Source organism: Ptychodera flava, chromosome 11 (assembly GCF_041260155.1).
Source record: "Ptychodera flava strain L36383 chromosome 11, AS_Pfla_20210202, whole genome shotgun sequence".
Taxonomy (NCBI): Eukaryota; Metazoa; Hemichordata; class Enteropneusta; family Ptychoderidae; genus Ptychodera; species Ptychodera flava.
Genome location: NC_091938.1, coordinates 12,688,735 through 12,716,143, shown reverse-complemented (window position 1 = coordinate 12,716,143; position 27,409 = coordinate 12,688,735). Strand labels below are relative to the sequence as shown.

The following is a 27,409-nucleotide window of genomic DNA, read 5'->3' as shown; positions in this document are numbered from 1 at the left end:
AAATATCAAACATGGTCTTACAACGTCCCCCACCGAGAACGGCTGTCACAATCGCTCGCAGTACTTGTCAAATCTTGCAATACTGTAGCTTGGATTTCGGAAATGCCCATTTTCGTGTTCCATTTGTCTATGTAAAGAATCCCCCTCCCCCGCCGCCTACCTTAAGCGTGGGAGAAACCGCACTGATCATCGAAAAAAGTTTTGTACCGTTGAGAATACCATTATTTACTGAGTAACTTAAGTACATGGTTCGGATTTGGCGCGAAAAATACCGCGCCATGGTAAACGAAAGATATCGTTTGCACATATTTGGCGCTTTCTGTTGGCCACATTATTCGAGGGCTGAAGATAGTGTTTGGTGTTAATGCACTCTGGTACCATGCCAACCTGCAAAGCAATTCTCAAGAATGATGCAATTATGCGACATAATAATCTACAAATTCTAATCATTCTACAAAAATTAATGAAATAAAGCGTTGTCCGAGTTGCGTTGCCTGGTAAAGTCGATATAGCCAGTTTCTGTTTTACTTAATACACTTCCGATTGGATACGTTCATGATTGTGTAAACAGAGATAATTATATACAGTATGAAGAGTACAAGTTTAATATTCTCAAATAAAACATATATGTTTATCCATCAGGCACATAACCAGCTTAGATCTTCAACGGGCAACCGAATCCGAGAGCCAGTACTCGGAGTTCATATTACGCATTAATCGGCTCGACCTTGTAACTCATATTTTCGTCGACTAAACTTCTGATCGTCGTTACACTTGAAAAATTAACAGAAAACTGAGTACAGGTATACGGCTAGTAACCGCAACCGCTCTGCGACGTTGGGTTTTTTTCTGGTTCACTCAAAAGGGCTGCGGTTGCCGCGAGTATATTTAATTAACTTGATCACACGGGCCATAAAACCTCGTTGGCGGATCTTCAAAAGCGCTTACAGACTGATCATTCGGTAAAGCCAGGTCCGCCAGTTCGGCGGCGTACGTGAGCTGCATAGAAATTGGACCAGACTGAACGACTCAATCTGATGCGCGCGCAATTTTCCCGCGTCGGAGAATTTGATATAGATGTTGTCCTCCTCACTTGGCACAGTAAAGTAGAAAGCGAGGTGGTAGATTCTGTACTTGCGTTGACAGTTGGTTGCATTTTTTACGACGCTCTCAAGCTTTTGAGTCTCGATTTTTATTTTTGCCTTCTTCTGAGCCACCTTGTCGACAAAATAGTACCAACTGTAATTTTGGGAACGTGAGAAAATGCATAGGTTGCATTCGTCTCTGTATTATTGCACGTTCTTACTATTTTTCGTCGGCGACGAAGAAGTTTTGTCAGAGAACTCGACGCTTACGACGAGCAGAGACCGGTACCTGGCCAATCACGTCTTCGTTGAACTGGACACCTTCAGCAGCGTTGACTGCGGCAGAGAGTGTGAGAAAATCTCGGACTGCCAGTCGTTCAATTACTGGAGGAGAGAGAACAGGTGTGAACTGAACGCATCCACCCGCGAGGCGCATCCCTCGGATTACGTAATATCGTACGGAGTTTGGTACATATCGGCGGAAGCGTACAGGGACAACACACAGTCGTGTCAGGTAAGTCAAAAAGGGAATATGTTTGGCAACCCTCGCGTACAGCTAAAATACAACTAAATTTAATATAGTCTTTTAAATACCGTGCTGCTTCGCAAAACATTAAAAATACAAATAATTTTCTGGCACATTTTCATTAAATTCCGAAACTGTGTATTCTGGTATTGTCAGATAATTTTGTCGTTAGCTTGGGATTTGTGTCACAGTGACCAAAATAGACCTTTTGGAATTGTTATCACCACGAACAACATACCGCCACTTACGTCAATAAGGAATAATAAATAGCCCTATATTTCTGAATGTCTTTGAAAATCTAATACTTCCTCCATTGAAAGAGGCGTTCGCGTCGAGCAAAATGGAAATGTGTTGGGTAATCAAAGTAGAACAAAATATGGCTGGGTTGATATAAATTGTTGCAAGTGGAGATAATAATTATTAATTTCTGTAGCTTTAAAACTCGTTTCTCGGAGGTTTAATCACAGCACGCAATATGGCTCGATTTCTTCTCGCTTCAAAAAGACACTAGACTGGAAATTTCACAACTACAGAGGCCGAGCGAACGATAACATCATTTTACGCTTGCGTGCATCGCTCACGCGACGTTGCTTTCCGTTTGCCGTACGAAATGTGGGGAATCCAGAAAAGGCGAGAGGTGCGGCAGATGCAAATTTGAACACCACTGAGTGAGACACCAAATCCCCGAAGAGATGACGACTCGCCACCTTCGTTTGTGGTAATTGAGTCGACAAATGTATTCCTGTCACCTGCCTCGAAGCACTAATTCTTTCCCCCTGTGATCTGTAAGGCTCTCCAGATGCGAATCTGCCGCGGTTATCGCCACCAATTACGCTCCTATCAACACACCCTAGAAGACCTCTATTAGCCGTGTATCTGTGTACTGTCTTTTCGTAATAATAGTACTTTTAAGATTTAAATAATGTCAAGGGAATCACATCTCTTAGAAATAGATTACCCGGATATCCAACAAATGAAAGCAAATCGAGAAAGATCGCCGGTCAAATGTAATTGCATTTTAGTACGTACATAGGCTTAAGCCATAGGAAACGTACTACGTCTAGTAAGTCTGACCCTGTCGAGAGGGTATGGCTGTTGTTTCATTATATGGCAGCCGAGTTAGGAAAACACTACTTCGACTCCTTTCCACAGAAAAGTTCTTTATATTCAATACTCCACAATTTTCAAGGTCACCACACGCGAACAAAGAGACTCTTGGATGCATACCATACTGTAACAGACTCTACTCTGATAAAAGGTTCATCTTACCTGACAAGGCTTTTAAGTTCCTGGTTATAGTTACAAGTGCTCCTATTAAGAAACTGAACTCGATTCCATGAATAGCACTTTAATTAAACGCACCATGCAGAGTGTGTGCTTAATAACAGACCAAGTTAAGGGAAACTAACTTTGTGGATTTGAATAAAATTTCTGCCGCACTTAAATTCAATTGTATAAAGTCAGTGGCGTACTTCACATATGATAACAATTGACAGCATTTTAAACTAGCACAGGGAAATTTCAGCTTTACTGATGAAGGGAAAACCGCAAATTCGTTTTTTACCAGCTCGTTGTTGACATCCATTTTAGACTCAGGTTCAATACAATTTGCTGCAGTTATAGTTTCCTGTTTGCTTGGCACAACCGTTTATGCTGCAGCGAACGTGAGTATAATATCCGGTTTTTACGTATCAACTGATTTTCAGAAGCAATGTCAAAGGTACCCTGGCGGTGCCACATTTTTTTCAAAGGCCTGGTGGTTGCACAGTTTCCCTGGAGAAACGTAACACGGCAATCCCTCAAGAACTAGAAATAAGACACGTTTTCGCTCTCATCATGCATCGGCCACGTCGAAGAAAAGAAAAGTGCAACGTTAAATCTCATGGATTATGTCAACACCAATCATTTCATTGCGATGAACGTCACAATTCACCATTGTGCTCTCACATGGCATGAAGTCCGTATATTAAAATTCATGACAAACTTTTGTTAGTTGTTATTTTAGAAGCTGTACCCGACGTGGAATAACTCTAAGTGCATTCGTATGAATGAAATCGTGAAATAGATTGCTTTCTGGTCGGCGTTTTTAAGTTGTTTTGAAACATATCTCGTAATCCAACGTATAGTTATTGCCAATTTCCTGCGAGGAAGTGCTGTCCATGTGTCGATTACGTCTTCGCGTAACGCATTTGTTCCAGGAGGGTCTTTCAGAAGCAGAACCGTTCTGCTCCTTATTCATTTTCGCCAGTTCTAATTTGGAAATTTAAGTCACAGAATGATATTTTTCCTGTAAAATAGCAGTGTTTATTGTAAAAAAGTGCAACTTCATTGCATACATGATAAATTGTAGCCGTTCAGATAACGTTACAAGAGTATCAAACTACATGAGTCTACTAGAGCTGTACTTAATTGAACATGTGCGGCGAAAATGTAGAGGCTTAAGTTTGTACATGAGCCTATCAGATCTGTATTTAAGTGAAGACTTGAGCGACAAATTGTAGAGGAAATGTACATGATTCTACCAGAACTGTGCTTAAGATACACTTCAGCGACAAATGTAGTAGGTATTACACACGAGAGTCGACCAGAGCTGTTTTTAAGTGAACCCTTCAGCAACAAATGTAGAGGCAATGCTCATGAGTCTGCCAGAACTGAAGTGAAGACTTTAGCGACATATGTAGAGGTGACGTACATGAGTCTTCCAGAGCTGTACGTAGTGAACAATTCAGCGACAAATGCAGAGGCAATGACATACACGAGTCTATCAAAGCTGTTCTTAGGTGAACACTTCAGCGGCAAATGTAGAAGCAACGTACACAAGTCTACCACAGCTGTACTACAGTGAACACTTCAGCAACAAATGTAGAGGTAATGTAAATGAGTCTACCAGAGCTAGACTTAGATATCACTTCAGTGACAAATGTAGAGGCAATGTACCCAAGCCTGTTGTAACTGTACTTATGTGAACTCTTAAGCACAAATGTACTGGTAAATAATGTACAGCAGTCTGTCAGGTCAGTGTTCATTTTAACAATTAACAAGGTAACGGCAGTGTAAACAAGTCCACAGAGCTTTTGCTAATTTTCAGCAGTAAATGTCACAGTAAAGTGGCACATTGTATCAGACCTGTAGTTATACAGACTTTTGGTGACCATGATTTCACGCCCATGAAAATATGATTTCCATTTCTCGTCACGCTTGAAATCTGATGCGACGAGACTATCTAGCCTAAGGATCGGCGACACTGATGTCATCCCTTCAAACTCTGTACGTAATCTTGGCACGATTTTAAACAGGAATGGTGCTATGTCTGATCATATAAACCACGTTTGTAGAAATGGCTACTACTCATTATATAGAATTGGCAAGATCCGTAACCTTCTCGATCAGGACACTACCGAGACATTGATCCACGCATTTGTAACATCTCAGTTAGATTATTGTAATAGTCTCTTGTATGGAATTAACAAAGATCAGCTTCACCGTTTGCAATCTCTTCAAAATGCCGCAGCACGTTTAGTCAGCCGTTCTCGCAAATTTGATCATATTACACCTGCACTAGTTGATTTACATTGGCTGCCTGTTGAAGCACGTATTAAGTTCAAGATTATGTTAATTACTTTTAAATTGATTAGAGGCTTTGCACCTGTGTATTTGACAGAGCTGATAGAGCAGTATGTTCCTACCAGAGATCTCCGTTCTGCAGACAAGTTACGTCTGATTCCACCTCGCGGAAAATTCAGTAAAGCATACGGCCAGAGAGCCTTTTCAGTGTGTGCGCCATCGTTGTGGAATATGTTGCCTGTAGAGATTCGTACTGCAAGAAATGTTGAGTCTTTTAAACGCGGTTTGAAAACCTATCTTTTTAATCTGTATTATCAGTGATTTGTTTATGCTTTGCGGTACTTTTTCTTCACCGCAGGACTGCTCGTGTGGTGCGTTTTATCCCTGACACTTGTATTTTGTAAAATCGCTTATTCTTTTGTGTGTTCTGTACAGCGCACTGTGACGTATGTGTAGTGCGTTTTTTCAAGAATTTTTAATAATGATAATAAATAATAATGATTTACATCATTTTTGTGTCCGCAACCAAAATTATATCACCTAGAACCAATTTCTATTTAACAATCTGTACAGCAGCTACCTTTTTTCTAGTAACCTAAGTAGTCATTTACATACAATGATAATTAGATAAGTTAGGACGTGAAATTTTCTAAAGTCAGCGTAATGTTAGTAGGTAGCAATGGTCTGATTGCTTCTTGACTGACAATTGTCTTTTCCAGATGGGGAACATCCTAGAAATTGAGATTTGTAGCATAAGTCTCAAACCTCAATTTCTAGGGTGTTCCCCATCTGCAAAGGAAACTGTCTTAGTAAGAGAACTGTATTTTTCAGTTTTGGCAACTTGATAAACAGTTCATGTTCATTTAAATTCAGAACCAAGAACCTGTTTTCATGAAAAGTTTACCCAGTTATGCGAAACTGGTAGACCAGAGCGTGTTGCTGGAACCGAAAATTTTAAACTCATGTTTTCGTGAAAGTCTGACAAGATTTTCTAACTATTCATTTTATTTTTTACCAAGATTAAAACATACGAAGGTCGAAAACTTGTGTTTTCTTTATACTTCTAAATTTTACTAAATTTTACTCGTTCATTAAACAGTGGAACGTATTTCCTTTTTGCCCGACACTAACACAGTAATTGCATAAGCCAGAGTTGGATGTGCTGTGAGAACGAGCATTGTTAACAGCAGGGTAGCCAAGAAGAGTGAATATTTCATGGGCTTTTTGTTAAAACCCCCTAAAAAGTTAGCCAAAATTTTCACAGCCCCCTCTGTTGGCACGACAAAATTGGTTGTAATTATGTACATGGTCACAGTCCACGATTAGAATTACACGAGGGTGGGCCAGGGGAATTGGGACAGGGTCACTTTTCAGAAAACTGTCCAAAGGGGAGTGTCACTTTTTATAAACCTATCTTGGTGAGGGTCACTTTTAACAGAAGCTGATTTTCCAGCCTACCCTTTGATTTTCCATGTGATATTTCCTGACTAGGTCACCGACGAAATATACCGATTCTTTTAAATAATACACATATCCAAAAGCTTCGCAAGCAAAGAAGATGCGCTGGTATCCTACATTAAACACTTTAAACAGTTACTGATGAAAAACAAGACAAAGTGTATATCAATTATCAAGCGTCTATAAATACTGTTAGTTTTATATTTGGAAAAATATTGTTCATTGTTCTCTCATAGACTACCACGTATAGTGAATCAACGTTATGGGTGAAATCAAAAAATCCAATTTCTTGTCCACATATGCACGTTTTACTTCCCACTTCAAGCAAAGTACGGTTACATATATTATCAAACATGTATAACATGTACAGATGCAGCTTGTTTTGCAGGGGGAATTGTCAATAGTTTGCCTCATATACTCCTATGTATTATGATTTGATATTTTTCGGATAAAGCACTATATCAGCCACATCTTGCCTTCCTATAGTTGCGCAAAATATGGTGACCCTCCCGCAAATGCATGAAATATCATGTCCCTCTAAAATTGCTTGCGTGATAAATTGCGAGCCTCCCTACAAAAACGCCAGCCCTCCCCCTGTAATTTCAGATCTGTTCCTAAGTTGCATAACAATGAAACCAATTGTTATGTCTTTTAGCTGGTTTAGCTGTTTTCCAAATTATTTCTGTGTTATGCTCGAAAAAGAAAGAGGAAAGTACTATCTGACCACATGCATCCTGTTGTTTATAAATGATGGTGTATAAGAGTAAATATCGACATACAGTTGACATACACACGATTCGTATTTCTGGTTTTTGTTGCCGCCGGAGAACTTACATCGTGATTTTAAAAAATAACAGCCTCACAAGAAATGGGATATCATTAATACAAAAGGGAATAGAAACAAAATATTCCGCTGGTTCACCCAATCGATTCTCCATTGCTGCACAGCAGAGTCCTTATCAGCGAGTATTCGAAGGCTGGAACATGCATGCAGCGACAGCCATGCACGCAAGCGTTCCTGAACTGTCGTCTGCTGTCCCGGCGTCGGAAACGTTACGTTTATCGATTTAAATAATAGCGCATCACGATTCGTGGCCTGCCCAAGGGATGTTGATCCTTACCGAAATATTGATGATGTCCGAGCCGCAGGCGAGGGTCAGGGCGTCGCCCATTATTTCTATATTTGTGGATAGTCACGTGGTTAAGCTCGACCAATTAAATGCGACGGGCAGGTGGATTATTTATATTCCACCTACACGGCTTCAAAATATTTAGAGTCGGTAAAAATAAGTAGATCGGGGAACTGGAAGTGCACTATTTATTTCGTCGGCGTTTAGGTTAATAAGTTACCTTAATTAGCCTGCGTGCGTTACAGCGATGATTCAGTATTGTCTGCTCTCAATATTAATTTTATTCTAATTTACATCTCAACAGCAGGTTCCTGTCATTCATCACACAAGCTGTTTTCTTCATCTCCAATATAATTGTCGCTTGATGCGAGTTTCATTTTGTCTTTTAATTCTTCATCGGCGATCTAAAAATACACTCTTCAAGCTACTTGCGTTTACGATCATCACGACGGGCTGGTTTAAATTTGAATAAATTCATAACCGAGATGATGGCAAGTATTTCGTTACAGCTATAAGTCTCCAGAGTTTCAACATACCATATTACTAATTAACCACTCTCGCTTTGAATCTATGAAATCATAAAGCAAAATACTTAAATTTGATAACTATTACCCTTTCAAACGTCCGAAAAGGGTAGACTATTTTTTATATTTGACATGAAACTCACTGACGATATTAAGTAAAATACAACCTAACGTCTCCGAGGCCAGGACAGCAGACGACAGTTCAGGGGCGCTCACGTGTGTATTACCCCTATTTGTAACAATCAACCCTATTTGTAACAAAATTTAATTTTCAAAAAAACTTTGCCATATATGTTGAAATATTAATAAAATATGCATATTTGTATGTTTGAGGGCAATTTTCTTTTTTTTTTCCTTGTCAAAACTCATTTTTCCGAAACTGCTTTTGTTACAAATTGGGTTGATTGTTACAAATAGGGGTGACATGTATCACCCCTATTTGTAACAATCAACCCTATTTGTAACAAAATTTAATTTTCAAAAAAACTTTGCCATATATGTTGAAATATTAATGAAATATGCATATTTGTATGTTTGAGGGCAATTTTCTTTTTTTTTCCTTGTCAAAACTCATTTTTCCGAAACTGCTTTTGTTACAAATTGGGTTGATTGTTACAAATAGGGGTGACATACGTCAACCCTATTTGTAACAATCACCCTATTTGTAACAAAACCTAAATTTCAAAGAAACTTGGCCGTATTTGATGAAATCTTGATGAAATATACATATAAGTATGTTCGGGGCAATTTTCTTTGTTTTCCTTGTTGAAACTCATTTGTCCGAAAATGCTCGTGAGATTAAATTTCGTTGTGCAGGTTCCTAGGGATAACAGCCCTACTCGTAAGATATAATCAAGTCGTGCAGATACATGCCAAAGGTTTGTTTTGGGGCAATTTTCACCATTTTCGGTCAAAATGTTAAAAATCTTGTTTTCTGACCGAAATCATACTAAACCTATATGGGGTTAACTTTTGTTACAAATTGGGTTGATTGTTACAAATAGGGTTGACGTGTCAACCCTATTTGTAACAATCAACCCTATTTGTAACAAAATTTAACCAACTTGAAACAAAACCTAATTTTCTACAAAACTTGGCCGTATTTGATGAAATCTTGATGAAATGTACATATTAGTATGTTTTGGGGCAATTTTATTTTTTCCTTGTCGAAACTCATTTTTTACGAAAATGCTCGTTAGATTAACTTTCGTTGTGCAGGTTGCCTAGTATAAGAGGCCTATCGTAAGATATAATCAAGTTGTGCAGATAGGTTTGTTTTCGGGGCAATTTTCCCCAATTTCGGTCAAAAATGTTAAAAATCTTGTTTTCTGACAGAAATCATACTAAACCTATATTTGGTTAAGTTTTGTTACAAATTGGGGTGATTGTTACAAATAGGGTTGACGTGTCAACAATATTTGTAACAACAACCCTATTTGTAACAATCAACCCTATTTGTAACAAAATTTATACCAACTTGAAACAAAACCTAATTTTCTAAAAAACTTGGCCGTATTTGATGAAATCTTGATGAAATATACATATTAGTATGTTTTGGGGCAATTTTTATTTTTTCCTTGTCGAAACTTATTTTTTCCGAAAATGCTCGTTAGATTAACTTTCGTTGTGCAGGTTGCCTAGTATAAGAGGCCTACTCGTAACATATTATCGAGTTGTGCAGATACATGCCAAAGGTTTTTTCGGGGCAATTTTCCCCAATTTCGGTCGAAAATGTTAAAAATCTTGTTTTCTGACCGAAATCATACTAAACCTATATGGGGTTAACTTTTGTTACAAATTGGGTTGATTGTTACAAATAGGGTTGACGTGTCAACCCTATTTGTAACAATCAACCCTATTTGTAACAAAATTTAACCAACTTGAAACAAAACCTAATTTTCTACAAAACTTGGCCGTATTTGATGAAATCTTGATGAATATACATATTAGTATGTTTTGGGGCAATTTTTATTTTTTCCTTGTCGAAACTCATTTTTTACGAAAATGCTCGTAGATTAACTTTCGTTGTGCAGGTTACCTAGTATAAGAGGCCTACTCGTAAGATATAATCGAGTGTGCAGATACATGCCAAAGGTTTGTTTTGGGGCAATTTTCACCATTTTCGGTCAAAAATGTTAAAAATCTTGTTTTCTGACGAAATCATACTAAACCTATATGGGGTTAACTTTTGTTACAAATTGGGTTGATTGTTACAAATAGGGTTGACGTGTCAACCTATTTGTAACAATCAACCCTATTTGTAACAAAATTTAACCAACTTGAAACTAAACCTTATTTTCTACAAAACTTGGCCGTATTTGATGAAATCTTGATGAAATGTACATATTAGTCTGTTTGGGGCAATTTTATTTTTTTCCTTGTCGAAACTCATTTTTTACGAAAATGCTCGTTAGATTAACTTTCGTTGTGCAGGTTGCCTAGTATAAGAGGCCTACTCGTTAGATATAATCGAGTTGTGCAGATAGGTTTGTTTCGGGGCAATTTTCACCAATTTCGGTCAAAAATGTTAAAAATCTTATTTTCTGACCGAAATCATACAAAACCTATATGGGGTTAACTTTTGTTACAAATTGGGTTGATTGTTACAAATAGGGTTGACGTGTCAACCCTATTTGTAACAATTAACCCTATTTGTAACAATCAACCCAATTTGTAACAAAAGCAGTTTCGGAAAAATGAGTTTTGACAAGGAAAAAAAAGAAAATTGCCTTCAAACATACAAATATGCATATTTTATTAATATTTCAACATATATGGCAAAGTTTTTTTTGAAAATTAAATTTTGTTACAAATAGGGTTGATTGTTACAAATAGGGTAATACAACGTCCATGTTCCAGCGCAGCTGTATCACCCCGATATGTAAAAACTAACCCAATATAGTAAATGACACTTAACCAATGTGTAATACTCACCCAATATGCAATAACACTTAACTCGATATGTACTACTAACCCAATATGTAATAACACTTAACTCGATATGTAATACTACTCCAATATGTAATAACAGTTAACCCGATATGTAATAAAACTAAACTGGATATAATACTAAGCAAAATAGGACAAAAATGCCCGTAAAACATGGCCACGTCCCTCAACAACACGCACATTTCTAAATTCAGTAATTTTTCAAAAGTTTCAATGACAGTGAAGATGGCTATAATCACATAGGTCTGCAAACTTGCTAAATACTGAGAATGCCCGTCAATCATAAGCACGTCTTCAGGAAGCAATTAAATTTCAAATGACCTTAACAAAACAATTTAAGTAAATATAGATATGCATGACCAGTCTTTTCATCTTCTGAGCGACCATCAAACAATCACTGGTTTTTTAAATAAAAAAAACACAGTTGTCACGAATGTTTGATCAACTAAATAAACGAAAAATGCCAAAAACATAACAGCATTGGACTCTGCAACCTAACTCTTTGAAACTAACATCATTCTCACACCTGATAAATACTGCTGTTGATCGTTTAGAACACTGTATGGAAAGTTGGACTATCGTGGATGTTGACCTAATGTCTCAAAATCTCACAGGTGATATGGCACATATGCATATCGATTGGTTTTGTGATACGATGCAATATGTCCACGTGACAGCAATTTTATTTCCTGTATTTGATGTCTACAGCCAATACCAACACAGGTTTTGACCAATGTCTTTCAACTAGGCACCAGGACAACGCACTTTATTTTTGGAATATGATCCAATATGGCTGCCAGAAGGCCATGTCTGTTGTTGTTGATGGTGTTCTAATGAATGAAAATGAGCTACAATATGACAGGTGTTGCTGTTGTTGTTGTTATTGCTTTATTGAATTAAAATTGACCGCAAGAATGAATGTCAGCTCTGGGATTTTGAAAAGATATGTCTCTGAATCTGATTCTGAAATTTCCTCAAAACGTTCAAATGTCTTGTATACAGTTTTGTGAAATGCAGTTTTGTTAGTTTTTATCATTGTGTTATTAAATGAAGGTGAACAACAGGAACATCAGGCGCCTTTCATGCAGAGAAATGTCTCGTATTACGACGACAAAATTTGCTGAATCTTGGTACGAATCTGAATCATTTTTGACAAAGTCATTGTATTGATAGATATAATTAACAGCCCTGTATTTCCCTTTGTGTTTAGTAGTTTCAAGTCATGTTTTACTGTTGTACTTGTAAAACTGAGCTTCATACAATGCTAAGTCAATAATTTGGAAAAAATTACAATTCCTACAGAAGTATTCCACGTCAGGGACTTCTAAATCTGCCCACCCATATCCATCTTCATCACAAACCAACATTCAGACTTCATATAATATTGCAACTATCGATTGCATGTCCAACTATCTCTCAACTTTAGACTGACTAATTCCAGTCATTCGTCAGACATCAACATCAACACAACATCTCTCCAATGTTTTCTGCACATATATTGACCGATATCACTTCACAATCATTTCCGTCAATGGCGTCAAATTCAATAACCAAGTGGGGACTATATCATTGACAATGACTTGTATTTAGTGCAAAGAAGACACTAGTGCAAAATGATGACTCCATTCTCACTCCTCAAAATAAGTGTGGTGACATTATCAGAACTGAATCTCTGTGGTAAATTGTGTGTTTCAGTTGAACTTTTCTGCAAGTTATGTAGAATAATATAGTTGTAAGGCTGTAAAGGTGACAGTATACACATATTGACTGGCCATGAGGGCAACAGCATACGTCTGTACCCCGAGGGACTGTGAGTCACCCCCAAAAACAGACTGTTTCCCGAGGCCGTTGGCCGAGGGAAACAGTCTGTTTTTGGGGGTGACTCACAGGCCCGAGGGGTTAAAGACGTATGCTGTTGCCCTCATGGCCAGTCAATATGTGTTTTGTAACACACCTCATCCGTAGCCATGCATAAGAACGTACTATACACAAAACTTGTCTCATGTAGGCCTATGATGTACTATGTTGGAGTGGTTCAGTAAGAAAACGTTTTTCCTAACAGGATCGCATTGCTTCTGCAAAACGTTCAATGCACCTTTGATTATAGTTTTCGTCCGTTTCGAGTCCTTGTTGGAAACCAAAGCATTAGATTCTTCTTCAGAAAGTAGGATAAACCAAAAAAATTCTCGACTATCGTTTCGATCGGCCGCAGACGACATCTTTGTTTACATTCCGGTCCGCGCACGCGTCAATGTCGTTTTTGACGTCAGCGGGCATCATTTTTCGGAACTGATGCCTGGCAGGCAACAGTTCCAACAAATGATGCCTGATGACGTCGTTTACGTGGATCAGCACAAAAAGAATGCATCCCACGTGACTATCAACTGGCGAATTAGAATACAGACTGCGGATGAGGTGTGTTACAATTATTTATAATCAGCATTATTATACATCTACCATCGAGAACAATAGAATTTTGCGTGCGCTAAAAAAGCCGTACGGAACGCCCGTTCCGTAACACGTACTGTTTCTAGGCGCCCCATCCCCTGTGGCTGTATCTGCGCGTTCACTGTTGAACGGTTTCAAGGGACTCATTGGAAGAGTGCCAGAACATGTCTCGCGTGCGCTCTGTACGTACGTGTGTAGTGCACACACACTATCCAGAACTTGCAGAAGCGCGTCCGAGATAGCATTCCACACTTTCACTATAAATCAGAAGAAAAATTGTTGACATTGCACGAAAACGGTCACTTCTCTGACATTTTGATGCCCCAGTCACGAATGCAAGATGTATAATAATAAGGTAATTACGAAAACACCGCAAAGGATGCACTCGGACATTTGCGCCGCGCATCGTCCGACGCGAACGCTGCGCCAATGTCCTCGTGTGTCCTTGGCGGTATTTTCGTAATAACCTCTTATTACTTTATTTAATATATGTTGAACCTGTCTTAAGGTTCCAAGACAAGAAATTGACCATTTTAAACTAACAATTCTCTAGTGTTTAATAAGCTCAGAACCCCGTAAATTATACATTTTCAGAAAGCCTAGACATAGGGGAACATTTTTGTTACCGTAGTGTCACCATTATTTACATACCTATCACGTGACAGGTAATTTGCATAACCTTTCAAAAATCGGTTTTCCCTATGTTTTGTTTCAATGCTTGGAGATATGTAGCTGAAATTTGTGTGAGTGCAAGCTGTCCTAAGGGTCTTCAAAAGTGTGTCTCAGAATTTTTTTAAACCTTCTTAAACAGTTTTTATGCCAGAAAAACTTCCAGAGCGGTGAATTTAACCGTAGTTGATTTCTTTAAAATTGTGCTCCAAAAAAACTAAGCAAGATATAAAAAATCTGAGACACACTTTGGAAGAGCGTTGTGACAGCTTGCATTCCAGCAAGTTTGAGTCAGATATTTTGAAGTATTGAGACAAAACATAGGGGAAACCGATTTTTGAAAGGTTATGCAAATTACCTTGTCACGTGATAGTTATGTAAACAATGGTGACACTGTGGTTACCAAAATGTTCCCGTATATCTAGGCTTTCAGAAAATGTATACTTTACGGGGGTTCTGAGCTTATTAACCGTTAGAGAATTGTTAGATTAAAAAGGTCAATTTCTTGTCTTGGAACCTTAAAACTATGAATTGTGATGTATGAAAAGAAGTTGCCAACATTTTGCAATAAACCTCACTCCTTTACAAGAAAAATCTTATAGTGAGCCTTAAATTTTCCAAATTAGAACTGGCAAACATGAATTAGAATCTGTTAACGGTATTTGTAAGGATCGAAGCTATTTTCATTCATCGCATTATCGGCAACCCCCTCTGAAATGAACAATTTTTATCGCCCTTGAAACCAGTACAGAACATATCAACAAGCTTAGACCGAAAAAGACCCCGACCGTTAATGGACGTTTAAAAACACACGAAAGAATTGATAAATAGATCAACAAACAAAACTATTACATTGACGGCAACAACTACATTTTCAACTAATTTCCTCTCCTGGTAAAATTGCATACTGCTACAGACAAATGTATTCGCCCGTTTTTATTCTGAATTCGCGCCAGTAATGTGATAGGACTATTTTGCTTGTTGCGAAGAGGCATGGTTTCACATGCCACAATGTACAGTAACCTAAGCTCATATATGTGCATTATAATGTTCTAAGTTAGCATTCCAAATTTTGAAGTATCGAATTTCTATCAAGTGTCGAAAGTTACTGACGTCATTCTGTTTTCGCATCACGAGTATAACATTCAATACTTGGATGTATTTCATTCATGTCATACGTTATAATAGATGCTCTACCCATGTGCTGTCTTACTTTGAAATCTTCTAAGACCTTTATGCTATATTTGTACATAGGAAAGATCAAATATACTTTTGACAGACTAGAATATCTAATCAGCTTACTTCATTAATATTTAGCACAGGAGTTGCTGTTTCCATTAACTTTTAGTAAATTGTAAATTTCACTAAATATGAAAGGAGACATGTCCATGTTGTCTTTATGATCTGTTTAGACCGATATTTGTAATCACGACTAATGTTAATTATAATGCCAACAGAAGGCATAAGAAGGCCGATCGAGAGCGTTTAATTCTTCGAGAGCGCCGGATCTCTTGAACTATATGGTGAAGACGCTTGTTTGGAGCGCTGTAAGGTTTTATGGTCATGTAAAATTAAGCGTAACTTGGTATTGATGTGTTGTTTTTCAAAATGCACATGCAAGACCCTGTGACTACATACAACGGTATGTCATACCGTTGAAGGAGTTCATGAAATAGAAAAAGAATCGATGTCTTTGCAATTTCAGTTTTATCACCATCGGATGTTAAACATCGGCATAAAAAGAAGAGCCTGGAATGCGACAATAATATGAAACGTTCCATATCTGTCTTAGCGTTTATTTACCTTACGCGCTGTCTACAGTCTATTACTGCCAGCATCACTGTAACATTGGCTTTACGACTATAGCAGGCCATTCTATTACCCTTTTACGGCAACCCACTTATTGCGTTAGAAAGCTTTCAAACCAACAAAAATTGTATTTATTTTGACTGTCCAGGACGGTTCTTTTCACACACGCGTCCTTGAAAGTAATTCAAAAGTAATTCGAACCATGTTTTGACTCCATTAAGGAAAGTCGAATTCAGTTAGCGAAAAAAATATTTGTTCATTTCACTTTCTTCGCCATACAACATTAAACCGTGAATGGTGTTTATGGACCTGTACAGTGAATTTTCCCGATATTTTCATGATATTGAACTCCTAGTCTCTACAAAGTACACATCACGAGAGAGAAACAAACACAAATATTTCCAGTGAATGTATTCACTACGTATGAAACAACAAGGACTCGCACTATAACAGCCCAGCACACAGATGAAGTTGCAATGCCGCTGTGAGCGACCGATTTTTGAGGCAATTTCGAAAAAATTAAACAAGTTTCAGTGGTATTTCCATGGAACAGTCTTATATTTACCAGGCATACTTCTTGAGTATTTTTTTTGTCTTATTGTTGGAGCCGGTATTCCGTATTCACACCTGACTGGAATTTCAAATGTACGTGTCAATGTTTGAAAGGGTCTTAGACAGCCTGATGCTGTCGTTAAATTCATTATCCTAGGTCTCGTACGGGTGATTTTATCTATAGATGTGTCGATGGGTGCGATATCTGTCTGTCACGTGGTGACAATGCCAAGGATTTCATATCACACATACCAAAGTAATGGGCCAGCAGTTTCTCAAAGAGGTGTGGAACGGTTCAAATGTTTGGATCTCGGGCAATATTAACGAAATATTGGCTCATTTGAAAGAAACATATCACTATCGCTACAGTGATTCATCCATCGTACATGCATGAGGTGAAACTGCTTCGCAACTTAATCGTGTGTTTAACTTTTCAAGCAAACACATCTTCTACTGAACCTTTTCTTCGATTCTCGCGAAAATCCAGATTCCATGTATGTCATTTTCCGTGTCACTTGCTCAATCCCTGTCAACTTGTTTGCACTGTGGAGATCAAAATCTCTCTTCACAAAATTCGCAGAGTGGCAGCCTCGTTGGTATTCATCGAACGCAGCTTTTCTGAGACGGACTAACAGAGAATATCTGTTTTGTGAATTCCAAGACTTTCTCCGATAAAATCTTTCATTAAATCTGTCTTCACTGGTTTTTTCAAGACATCGACATTTCCTACTTGACACGTTCATCGCAGTATCTCTATCCTTTAATACCTTCCAGACCCAAACGAGACAGTGTCTATAAGTTCATCCTACCACACAATTTGGTAGATTTCTTATCTTGACGGCTGAAGCATTGTGACATATTACTGTACAGGTCTGTTTTCATTAAGAGCTAAAAGCTACACAGAATTGACGTTTTTCAAACTTCGAAAGATGAAAGCTTGATATATGATGATTGCAAGCTTTCAGTTTACACACACTTAATCGATTCGGAAAGAAGCGTACACGTGCCGAACTAAATGCGATAACGTCAAACGTATATAACTTACTTAATAAATTTAACATGGAAGACTAATACATAAAATTAACTATGATCAACAAATTCACGTCTGTCTGTCCGTCCGTCCGTTCGTCCGTCCGTTCGTCTGTCTGTCTATCTGTCTGTCTGTCTGTCTGTCTGTCTGTCTGTCTGTCTGTCTGTCTGTCTGTCTGTCTGTCCGTCTGCATGCCTGCCTGCATGCATGCATGCATGTATGCATGCATGCATGCATGTATCCATGTATCTATGTATCTAAATATGTACGTACGTACGTTTGTACGTACCTATCTAATAGTATTTGTTTGTCTGTCTATCTTTTCATGTAACTATCTATGTTTTTAATTATGTATGTTTGTATATATCTATGTATCTATGTGATATTTGTAAATTTATGTATCTATATCTATACGTTAAGTATTTCGACTAAAATTCGCGGAATGTAAACGTTTTAACGGCCCTGCCATTAAACCAAATTCACTTCAACACCAAAATGCAATACTAATATGATGCAGTATTCACTTTAAAAACCTCTGTGAAGACACTGTAAACAAATTCTCAAACAGCGTTCCCAAATCGCCTGAAGATTCTACCGTCGTAAAACCACAACATGAAACGCATACGTATATGGTGATAAATTAGTGCCAGGACTTGGAGGCGAAAAATTACACCATTTCTGAATAATTTGTGGCAACCCCGGAGCCTTACATAAACTATCGCCCGTAATGTAATTTGCATGACTCCCGAAAATCAACTCATTTCAAGGCTGGAGCGAAGAGACCGCCTAAGGTGGTTATAAAATAAACAGAATCATTATTTTAAATAGTTACTCTCTTCTTTTATTGAATTTTCTAAATTAGCTTACACGGATGAGTGCGCTCTCCCCAAATAAATATTTCTTCCACTTGATGTGGGAACCCGAGGACAGCTCTGACATGTGTGTTTATGCCGAGGGATGACAGTTTATTATCGGTTCAAATTGAGAATTCATTTGGTAACCTCTTTGGTATTTATGTCATACTAGGAACTCAATTGTGTGGTTCACTACGCCTAACATGTCCACTCAGTAGGCCTTTAAACACTGCCTTCACTCAGTGATAAGTATTGGTTGGGTGACGTCGTTTGTATGAAAAAGAATGTTCATCATGCATTTGTGCCACAATTGTATAAGAACTTGAAGTTTTATTTAAAATTATAGATAAAAGCTTCAAGTTATTTCGTGATTGACGGAGTATCGCAAAAGTGTCACTGCGTTCAGTACCGAAGTACACTCGCATTGTCATAACATCTGTGCATCCCCGCCTACGTGAAACCTTTGCAATTATATCTTTTGAGAAGTGAACAAAAATTTGAGTACAAAATCCGGAAAATGATTTTGCTTTCTAATAGCGTCAACAAAATTCAATGTAAGTTTACCTCGGTTTGTTATATGCATGTAAAAATCCTCCCTCCAAACATTACTATGAAAACGTTTTTATTTTTTAGATGATCATTACGTGAGACAAAAGGGTGTGCCACTTTTTCTGGACTAGCTGTTACTTTAATTTGCAAGTAATGACGTTTCAACAAAGATGATGGCTGTCAATATGGAGGAAAAATTACATAATTTCTCTTTATACAGTAATTTCACGGGAAAGACAGGAAACGATAGTGTTTGTTACATGGTGGAGAATCCGCGGTAATTGATCCAATCGTTGCTCAACTTTAAAAGGAGAATACTTTCGTCACTATCTGGACATCATTAGGTGAATGAAGATTTTAGTGCTTGAATACGACAGACTGACACAATCACATTTATTCGCAGTGAAAATTACGTCTTTTAATGAGTTTTGCATACCCTTAATTTAATTAGCCCGTAGCTTCAATGGGGAGGTTAAACCCAACTCTGTTGCAAAGAACAGCTATGGTACATTGCCAACTCTGTGTTAGGTTCTTAATTTTACATTAATTGTTTGCCGCTTGAGTAATGACAGGGTCTCAAATGCACTGTTTTAATATTCCTTTTATGCTCGTCGTGTTATTTTATCGAAACTCATGCAGGAGAAACATAATAATCTGTGGTTAGCAGTTACACTCAATATTCAACGATCAAGTAGCAAACTTACAAACCACTCCATACACCATCTCAGACGTAGGAGTTCGTGCAAGCATTGTTATTTTCAGTCCGTAAGTACATAATAATTTTGTGTACTTCTGTCGACTTGAAGTGGTTTTACGTGTGTATTCAAAAGATAAAGCACTTTTAAGTTAACGGGATACGTGCAACCACAGAGTAAAGACGTGAACACGTGTGCTTTGCCTGGAAATGCCCTGTTCAGAAAATGTGTGATTTTTCGGTTACGTGAGTACTTATCGTGCAAATAATTTTTGGTCAACCATCGGCATAAAAATATTTACACTCCGAGTGCATCAGTGGAGAGAGGAAAAAGAGAATTGCACAAATACGGACAACGCTGTTTGTTTTAATCCTCCATTCATAAGTCCAAACAGAGAAATTATTAAATCGGACATGTAAGCCACCCAGTGGTTATAATTATGCCAGTCTTTGATAACTCTATTTTAAAAAGATGAACACTGACGATGTCTCATCAGTACCACACCACCTAAGAATCGTAAATTTTACTACTGTCCCGGCATTCGAAAAAACCTCGATATCAATATCATGTTAATACTCGTAAATGTGTGTTGAAATATTCGAGCTTGGTGTCATGTTTAGCGAGCTTTTTGGTGAGTGTTTATTTGAATGCTGGTGCTTCGGCGTAGTTTTTCTGCCATATATCGCTAAACTATGATTCATCTCATTCAAAAACCACTCATTATTTTCATTAAATTTGTATTGTTCATGTCAAGCCCTCTACAGTTTTTTTTTTCAGAAACTAACCAGGCTAAGACTATGTACATGTGTGATCGAATTTTAATTCTTCAAGAAAAAATCGCTATGAAATCGCGCCGTTACCAGAGCTACTGATATCTTAGCTTTATAGTCGCACATAAAATGTCATTGGTTGTAGATTTAAATCGGTAGTCCCTGGAATTATTATCAGTTGACATTTTGTCGTTTTTTATCGAAATTGGGAGAGTGAAAACCGTATCCGTGACAGAGCGACGCAGCCTTTTATGCTAGAAATTGAAATTCGAAGTTTTCGTTCACACAAGTCGAACGTTGTTTCAATCTATTGTTGACCAAATATCCATCGTGCTTATATATCTACGTAAATCACATGGTTTTGATTAGTTTTGTAAATATTGGTTTTCTCTTTTGTCCCCAAGGTATATCCTTCCAACTATTGTGAACACTCATTTTTGTTTGAAATCTATTGCACGAACTGAAAGTAGGTTGTACATCAAATTCCCCTTCCTTCGACTCGGCTAACCCTTTCCTGAACCGAGTACGCAGTCGCAAATTCTCATTAATGTAGATATATTCACTTTTAATGTAGTGTTGACCTCAACAACTTGTACTTTTTATGCCAAGTAGTGCTGTTAACTGAAGATATCGATTAAGATTGACATGCAGCTTCACCATGAGTCAGACTGTGATAGTACAGAGATATATGTTACCATAACAGTGTTTTAAAGATATATAGAATGTGAAATTCGTTCTTATGGTTACTAGGTGTCACAGAATTGAAAAGTTTACCGTTTTTTGAGTGTCATAACTATAAATATTTTATTGGGTTTACATGTCGCTTGTAAAACAAATTAGAAGAATTTGGGTTATTTTCTTGATTAATGCAGACGACCAAACCATTTTACAGTCGAATGAAAATCAACCCTGAATTTATTTCCTGTTACACCTTGTAAAGGGGTCAGCCTTTTAGGGTCACTTCCGGGAGGGATATCGGCTTAAAAGCATTGATCACGTGACCGGTTGGTCTCGATGTAAGCGCTCTTTTTGTCGGTTTTCATTCAACGTCACAAACCCTGTTAAAGTTCACTCGGATAAAGCCTTTACGATGACCCGCAATTAAGACAGCCAATCAATACACGGAGCAGGAAGGAATGGTATCCCCATGTGTATAAGAAAGTGTGAGATTCAACCGTTGGTTGTACTCTCACGTACGCAGAATAGTTATGCAAGTATTTGCTGTCCATTTACGTTACTTTCCACGAAACGTATTTGCTTAGCGGTTTATTGTACTTTTTGGGTTTTATTCAGAAGCGTGTCACAGTTTGGTCAAATTGTCCTTGGACAAAAAACACTGCAAAAGTGTGATTATGAAGTTTCATCATTTATTAAAAAGTAAATGTCAAGTGAAATACGGATTTCAAGCTGATTCCATGAGTATCGACTGTCCTATATAACAGTACAATAATCGGAGAAAACAAGCGTATCTGACGAGCAATACACTAATCAACAGACAATAGACATTGCGAACGTTTGGCATCCCATCACATTCGATGTAGTTGTGCAATGAATAACGAGAGTACCAATGTGTTAACGCAATATATATATCAAGTGGTATCGAAAGTATGCTGTGAGAACGCTATTAGTTGTTCTGTGTGGTTCACGGCAGGGTGCCTGCAGCCTTATCACGGTAGTTAATTGACAAACATGAATGCATGCATTAAAATGGCGTTCAAGGGCGAATTTATTGAATGATTGGCACAAAATATGTGTATGCACTCAGGCTGCTTATGTCAAGTATTCGGTGATTTGTAGAGACAAGTAATTGACGACGCCTTGACAAACCACATATTGATCTGTCAATGCCAGATAAATCGCCGTTTTAAATCCAAGTAGTATACCTTGGTTATGTTTTACACAGGTCAATTAAATGAGTGACGCATAGTCTATTTATTCAATCGTCTCCACGCCTGTCAATCAAAGGTTCGTTTTAGGATAACCATTTTGATTGTGGATTACCCAGAGAGTAAGACTGAGAGGGTTGTTGACACGGTAAAGTGGCAATGCTTTCCTCATAGCAAACGGAATTATTAACTTTTTCAACAGTGCAAATGTACCGTTGAAGTCTTTGCGCAGGTTACCAAATGAACCTATGTGCCTTTTCGGTTTGTCCATTGGTAGCTACTGCATACTGATCAGTTAGCGCTGCAGAACATCTACCGCTTTGCCCGTTTTAGTACATTTTTAACAAGTGACGGCACATTTCGACATTCTGTTCGCTGAATGTAGTCTTCAAAATCCAATGACATCTTGCTCATTTAAATTATCAAACGTTTCTCTCATACACAGACAACACACCTGAGCTCACTCGTGTCACTGTAACGACAAAAGTTCGATAATTAGAGTTTGGTGCTCGGGGGCCATGGGTACAGTCCATTTCAAGCCTTGTTTTACCTTAAAGTCATTACAAGGGGTCAATACATTTACAATACAAGTCATTTTGAAGAAATTGAAATCGAAGAGTTTGTAAAAATTTGATATTCTTAGTGTTCCATAGCTGTGGTATAAGACTATTGAGTTGAAAGAGCATGTTTTGCTCTTACTTGAAAATGGTGGTGCCATTATGCACCAGTTAAATGTAATCGACTGCCGTCTTGGTTAGGGGACAAAGGGTTGCATGCAAATGTTAACTTGCAGATCAGGCATATCTGCAACCCAAGCCTAGGCAATTTTTGAATGGCGTGCGTGCAGACTCAATGTGTCACGCTTCATTATCGACGGTCCAGATGAACCGTCGATTTCACAATCTGTAAATGGACCTAATGGAGCACGAGTTCGTGGCGTGCAAGGTGTCATGATGAATACAGAATGGTGCTTAGCGTCACCTGTCTGCAACAGTCAACGGAGCACAAATTAGTCATGGTGAGCGAGACCTCATTACACATCGGCTAAAGGTATAGTGCACGGAGGCGAACTTGCTCCTCTCAGTATATTCGCGCCATTGCCCAGCTCTTTCTGTTGGGCCAATCTTATCGTTCTAATTAGTTGTGCTTTCTCTGTTGGTCACCATAGCGATGTCGTTTTAGATTAAAACCCAACGAGCCAAGCCCCGACCAGGCTTTCAATCTGAAATCACTCGACGCGTGTGATCAAATTTACCAGTCCATTTATCAGCATACTGGCCACTTAATCAACCATGGCGAGCTTTTCGAAAATCTGTCCCGTTTTCAGTTTTAAGTTATAACAACGTATAATTTCCTTATGCTAAACTTTCCGTTTTCTCAGCTAGTAGGAGCGACATTTGTTTGGCCAGTTTATAATTATGAGTGATTCAAATCACATTTTAACGTATTACTACATCTCTCTGATACGAAGTTAACTTGCTGTCCCTGCAGTGGTTCATTTCATTAAAGCAAAGTGCTTATTCCAGGATAATTGCCTCATTTTCATATATCTTCCAACAAGAATGAATGGCATTTGAGAATGACACTTGGCGGAGTACACCATATAATGCGCATGCAATGAACGAAGAGCAAACACGGAAAGAAATAAACAAAATTAAATAAATGATGCAATCAATAAATGGCTGTTTTGCTATTAATTATTATCCGAGATACAAAGAAATAATTGAATTACAAACATCAGCATGTAAGGGACCGTCTCAGATTGTCGCAGAAGTTCAAGAAACGAAATTTCTTTCGTTTAGATCAAAACCCCTCCCCCCTCCCCCTAAACGAAACTTCAAAAGTGCGAAATGTTCATGTCTGCCTGAGAGTACAATATTGCATTTTGCTATTTGCTATAGCTACTAAAGACGTATTATTACCCTTGCCACATTACAATTCAAGTAATCGATCGGATTGAGTACTAACAGGCATTTTAACCGCATAAAGTTTCATTTTATGTCAGTTTCCCTATTTGCATCTCTTGTGCTGTTCTTTGTCTTTGCGAACACGCAATTTGTACTTGGTAGGGGATGTAAATAAGCGAGAAACTTTGACAAGGGGCCCAGGCATGTTCAATCATATTAAAACGACTATGACAAGGTGCATCACAAGTGAGAATAAAGACATCTAGTGGTTAGAGCAGACGCTTATAAATAGCACATTTTAAAAAAATGATACTTTTTGTCTTGTATAATTTGATGAATGAAATGATTAGGATACAATGTTACTATCGGTAAATTGTGTTTGGGGCACAAACAAGATGGAAACGGTTACAAATTTGTTGGCACGAGTATGCAGTTTTTCTTTAATTTAAAAATAAACGCACGAAAATAAAAGTGCGAAAGTGAAGTTCACTAATTGAATGGAGGTCAAACCCCCTCCCCCCCTAAACGAATGAATTTCGCTTTTTGAACTTCTGCGACAATCTGAGACGGTCCCTAAGTGCTTCTAAGACACAAGAGCGAAAAATACAGTTGTAAGTTAATTACAAAGAAGATGCGCTGTTAGATACTGAAGTTAAAACAACATTTTCAGCATCGCGATGTCATTCACTCGAACCTTAATGAAGCCACAAACATGGGGGTAATCATATCGATGGCACGAGTTTGCTAGCGCAAAGTTAGGGCTCGCCGATCAAATTTTATTCCCTTCGAAGAATAGTCTCCCAGCGAAAGAGTGGAAAGTTTTATGAATTCTGCGCAAGTCCTTTGAACCCGTTTAAAACTGAGTAGATTGCTTTTAATCAAAGTTTTGATGCATTCTCGGCTTATCAAAATGTATCGTTGCGTTGATCTCAAGTTTTGATATTCCTCGTGAGACCAACATTTTAGAGTAGATCATTTTAGGGAAAAAAGACTACAACAGTTTACTGAGAGGCATGAAAGGCAGTCGTCCCTAAACAGACCAAGCGAGACAGACATAAAGTCTGAGTTAGTCAATGTAGATAGAGCACCACTGCTTTTAAATTGATAAAAATGATGTCATGCACAGCAAAGTAGGTATTTACGGTTATATGTTGTGATAAACTGCCTTTCGGCTCTTGTATATTGTCTGCCATCTCTGTAATCTTAGTACTGATAAATTTGAATTGTTAGATTCTCAGGAATAATTACACAAATGTCCGGCTTTTATGCTGTCTACTTCGATTTGATGATCCTTTGTGCAACAACATTTAGCCCGCTTCGCTTTATACACACAACAGATAACCACTGCATTTTCGAGCAAATTGCATAACGGTGATTGTCGGAGCATAGAACAAAAAATCCTTTACCCGTCAGTCGGGCATAAAACCATGTGCCTGATGGTTGCCCATCTTGTTATTTTCGAATTGCAGATCTCGGTTCGCAGGAGTTGACCGATGAAATGCTGTCAATTTGTATTTTTGCACGCGCGGTCATCTTGAGGCGGAACTTGACGAACCTCCGGTCGATATTACTGCGATATTTTTCACAAGCGGAACAGAAACATTTATTGTCCCATTAAATAAATCGACCGCCAATTGCTACATTAGTCGTACATTTACTTTCAGCCGCACGTTTTTATTCAATTTTACTGTTTTGTGAATATGAAAAAAATATATCAGCCCTGCGCGCTGAAATTGGGCATTTCCCGGATGTGGTAAATAACTTAAAAGATATTTGAAGGACACTGATAAACGGAGATGATTGAAACCTATGGTGCGATTTAATACTACCCTTCTAACAGCAGGTGACATGACGGAATGTTTTCCACCTATTTCACTTAAACATTGTTAAGTTATAGTAGTTGATGCACTGGTAATTTTCTTCGGCATCTTCTTGCTTTTACAGATGTGGTCTTGCCTGCAACCTCTATGCATTAGAATTGCATAAAGGTGTTTCCTATACAGTGTAAATGGTTTACCCATTGTAAAGCATTTTGCATACCAGCCTGATAATTTCGACGAAGGCGTGGAGGACTTGTCACAACTGAAGAGGGGAATGCTAGTTTTTCGCTCTCGCGAGTTTTTTCTAAATTGATTATTGATGATCATGTTATGACCCGAAATGACATCATGTTGTCGTGACTGATGAAGGGCAATATATATATATATATATATATATATATATATATATATATATATATATATATATATATATATATATATATATTATATATATATATGAACGTTATGTTATATTTGCCATATACATTATCTCAATACAACAAAATATGTATTCGTAATATTGCATGAAAATTGGGCGCATGCTGCGAGTGGCATATCCATACATTCCTTGCGTCTGAGACAGTGCAATCGCAGAACTATTCACCAACATGAACTGGAGAAATCATAATTGAACGTAGATTTTATAACGTAACTCATGCATCAATCTTAGGTTTCTCTTCTAATTTTGAAGAACCCACTTACGGCTTGTGTCATCAAATTGACTTTTTTGAATAGTAGCACATTGCAAATGAAATAGCGACATCTGTGATTGCATAGTTAAGGAACCTCTTTAAATGCAAATCTTGCGTCGCATAGATATCGTTCCAGTACATCTATACCATATGTAGCATCACGCCGACATTTCGTGTAGGTTGGAACAAAGCAGGGTTTGGGTGCAACCCATTGCATGCAAATGACGTAAAAGGAGTGTATGGTTCCCATCAAAGTATATCTTAGATTGGTTTATTTAATTGAGTACTAGATAACAAGCATGTCTTATTGTCATTTGAAACTGCTACACTTAAAAAGAACATCTGGCCAGTAAACCATCGCTCTCTCATCGGCAAAGCTACAATGCCAGTTTTTAGCAGGTGGACGTTGTATTAAATGACAGGATAAGTTAGTTTGTTGGTATTTCTTTGGCTGGCAATACATATCGTCGGAATATCTTTGTCTAAGTGCAC

The 27,409-nt window shown here is 37.9% G+C and overlaps 1 protein-coding gene across 1 annotated transcript in view; it reads left to right on the top strand.

Moving 5' to 3' along the window:
- The first annotated feature begins 1,091 nt into the window (after positions 1-1,091).
- The window catches only part of LOC139143047 (uncharacterized), a 37,674-nt gene continuing 11,356 nt past the window's right edge, over positions 1,092-27,409 (top strand). The window contains exon 1 of the mRNA XM_070713224.1: positions 1,092-1,599. Within this exon, the coding sequence (XP_070569325.1) occupies positions 1,264-1,599 (336 nt within the window). The 5' untranslated portion in view covers positions 1,092-1,263. The remainder of the gene's footprint in view (positions 1,600-27,409) is intronic.